Raw genomic sequence first — 2,350 nt, 5'->3', positions numbered from 1 at the left:
CAAACTTAAAACCTTACTCCACCGTATTGCTGGCTAATCAGAAGAGAACAACCTGCGCACATAGATTCTTCCACGTCAGCCTGTTCCGTTCAAGGCCCCGCAAAGCGCCAAAAGGCCGCCTCCACCAGCGACTCCGAACGACCCACGCTCTACTGTGCATACAGAACCAAACGTCAGTATTACCGCTGCTAGAGGGGTTAACGAGACCCACAGCAGCACAGTTACACTTGTGCTGCATTCGATAGAGTCGTTGTATCCACGAAGAACGACGGCACCGGAGTACATGTAGCCTCCTTCTTGTCTGTCAAAAGCAAGAAGCTAGTACAGCTTCGTTTTCAATCTTTTTAACCAATCGGATGAGGGAACGAAAACGTCGCATCTGCATCTTATGTTTTCTCAAGTCAATTCAGAATATCACGGATACCGGTACATGCAACCAAGCTCTCGTATCACCAGATGGTGCGATAAATCAGTGCTACAGTACCTTTTGGGAAACAGGCTGCATGCACCCTGTACAACAATACTGTACATGTACTGGGTCATTGGATAATCAAGAGAACAAATCCATTTCTAGTATCAGACAGAAGAATGCTGCCGAATACGTACACTGAACCCAAAATGAGCAGCTTTAAATGCTTAAAGTTTGTACCTTGACGCTACTTAGAACAAGCACTGACTCCAAGTCAATCTGGAACATTCTCGTAAAAAACACCGTTATCTTGAACCAGCTCGTAAAAAAAACGCTTTTACGAGAATGTTCCAGGAGTCTATCAGAACGAGATTTTTTCTCTTGATTAGAAATTAACGTGTCCTTACATTGAACTTGTCATCATTTTCTGCGTTAAACTTTAACAGGTACCGTATTCGGTTTTTGTCATCATTTTCTGCGTTAAACTTTAACAGGTACCGTATTCGGTTTTTGACATCAACGTTTGAACAAACTTGGTGCACAGGTAATTTGCCAGAAGGTATTAATACCGGTAGCAGCGGGGAGTCTGCCTTTCCCGCATTGCCCTAAGCTTTAACGCAGAAAATGATGACAAGTCCAATGAAACAATGCATTTGATTACGGCATGGGTATCAAGTAAACACATTTATTTCTAATACCGGTATCAAGCGGAGGTACAGTCTAAAAAATGCCTTTTTAAACGGCACTTAGGATGTTTAGGAGAATTGACTTGGAGTAAGTGCGTCAAACTCAACCGTGCTTATACCGAATTCGAACCTGATACACTGTGCCGCTCGAACAATTTATGACAGTGTCGCGCCTTTACACGAAGGAGCTCTAATATTTGAGCTGGTAATTCAGATAATTTCTGCTCACATTTTAGAGCTCCTTGTGAAGCGAGTCATTCTGACTCTAACTCATATCCCAAACCAACGTTAGCTCAAATTGTAAATTAATTTACTTCAGCACTTGAGCTATTGAACAGACCAAAAGGCTTAAATTCGCCAAGATAAATGTGTCTCGAACACCACGCAAAGGTTTACATTACTTAAGTTAGACGGACTTTAGTTAGGGTGTTCAAGTGCTACCGTTCATTTTAAGGCATGACAAATTCACTTCTTATGGTCTGAAAACGTCGGAGTGGGTTGCTGCACTTCCAGCAGGTTATCGACTACTGTACCGATGCAGCGAGCTGGATCTTTCTAGAGAAAAGTCGACGTGGCGTGCTGCACCTCGAGCAGGTTGTGCATAACCACCTCGGGCGTGGTACCAATACAGCGTGCAAGCTCCTTCTGCGCCACATAGTCCAGTTGCAGGAACCGGAACAGCACGAAGGCGTCCAGGAAGCTCTTCTTCCACTTCTTCTTGCTCCAAGCGTCCGGTCTGCCACATCGTCGCTGCGCGTTGGTCTTGAGCATGCGGAATTCCCGTGGATTCAGCGCACAGTTCTGAGGCAGCGTGTTCACCATAACGTTCTGCAACGTGAAGAGACGACGGAAGACGCGCTCGCCGACAGGAACCAGAGCGCCGACGCCTCCCTCCGACGTGCCCATGACGTTCACGTAGTTGGACAGAGGCGCTGCATTGCGACCGTTTGTAGCCGACACCACCGATCCAGACGCATCCACCCGCTTCCGGAACATACTCGAGACTTGGACGCCCAAGTGGAAGTCGCTCACGCGCAGCAGACGCTGGCCACCGCGAGACTCGATATCCTGCGGGGCGAACTGCATCACGTGGTCGTGTAAACGCCGTAAGAGATAGCAGACGCTGATAGAGCAAAAAGAGGCAAAGAAGTGCTCCCTGCCAGGCTCGAACTGGCGACCTTCAGATTATGAGACTGACGCTCTACCAACTGAGCCAAAGGAGCATCATAACTCAACAACAGCCACCACGCCAACC

At 47.2% G+C, this 2,350-nt stretch overlaps 1 protein-coding gene across 1 annotated transcript; it reads right to left on the bottom strand.

Moving 5' to 3' along the window:
• Window positions 1–1,636: 1,636 nt before the first annotated feature.
• PITG_18568 (uncharacterized protein) lies at window positions 1,637–2,181 on the bottom strand (the record flags this gene model as incomplete). The annotated part of the gene is made up of 1 exon (XM_002997627.1): window positions 1,637–2,181. One exon carries the CDS (start codon window positions 2,179–2,181, stop codon window positions 1,651–1,653), a length of 531 nt encoding a protein of 176 aa, XP_002997673.1.
• Window positions 2,182–2,350: the final 169 nt, after the last annotated feature.

This window comes from Phytophthora infestans, genomic scaffold (assembly GCF_000142945.1).
Source record: "Phytophthora infestans T30-4 supercont1.69 genomic scaffold, whole genome shotgun sequence".
In the NCBI taxonomy this organism is placed as follows: Eukaryota; Oomycota; class Peronosporomycetes; order Peronosporales; family Peronosporaceae; genus Phytophthora; species Phytophthora infestans.
This window is presented reverse-complemented; position numbering and strand designations above follow the sequence as displayed.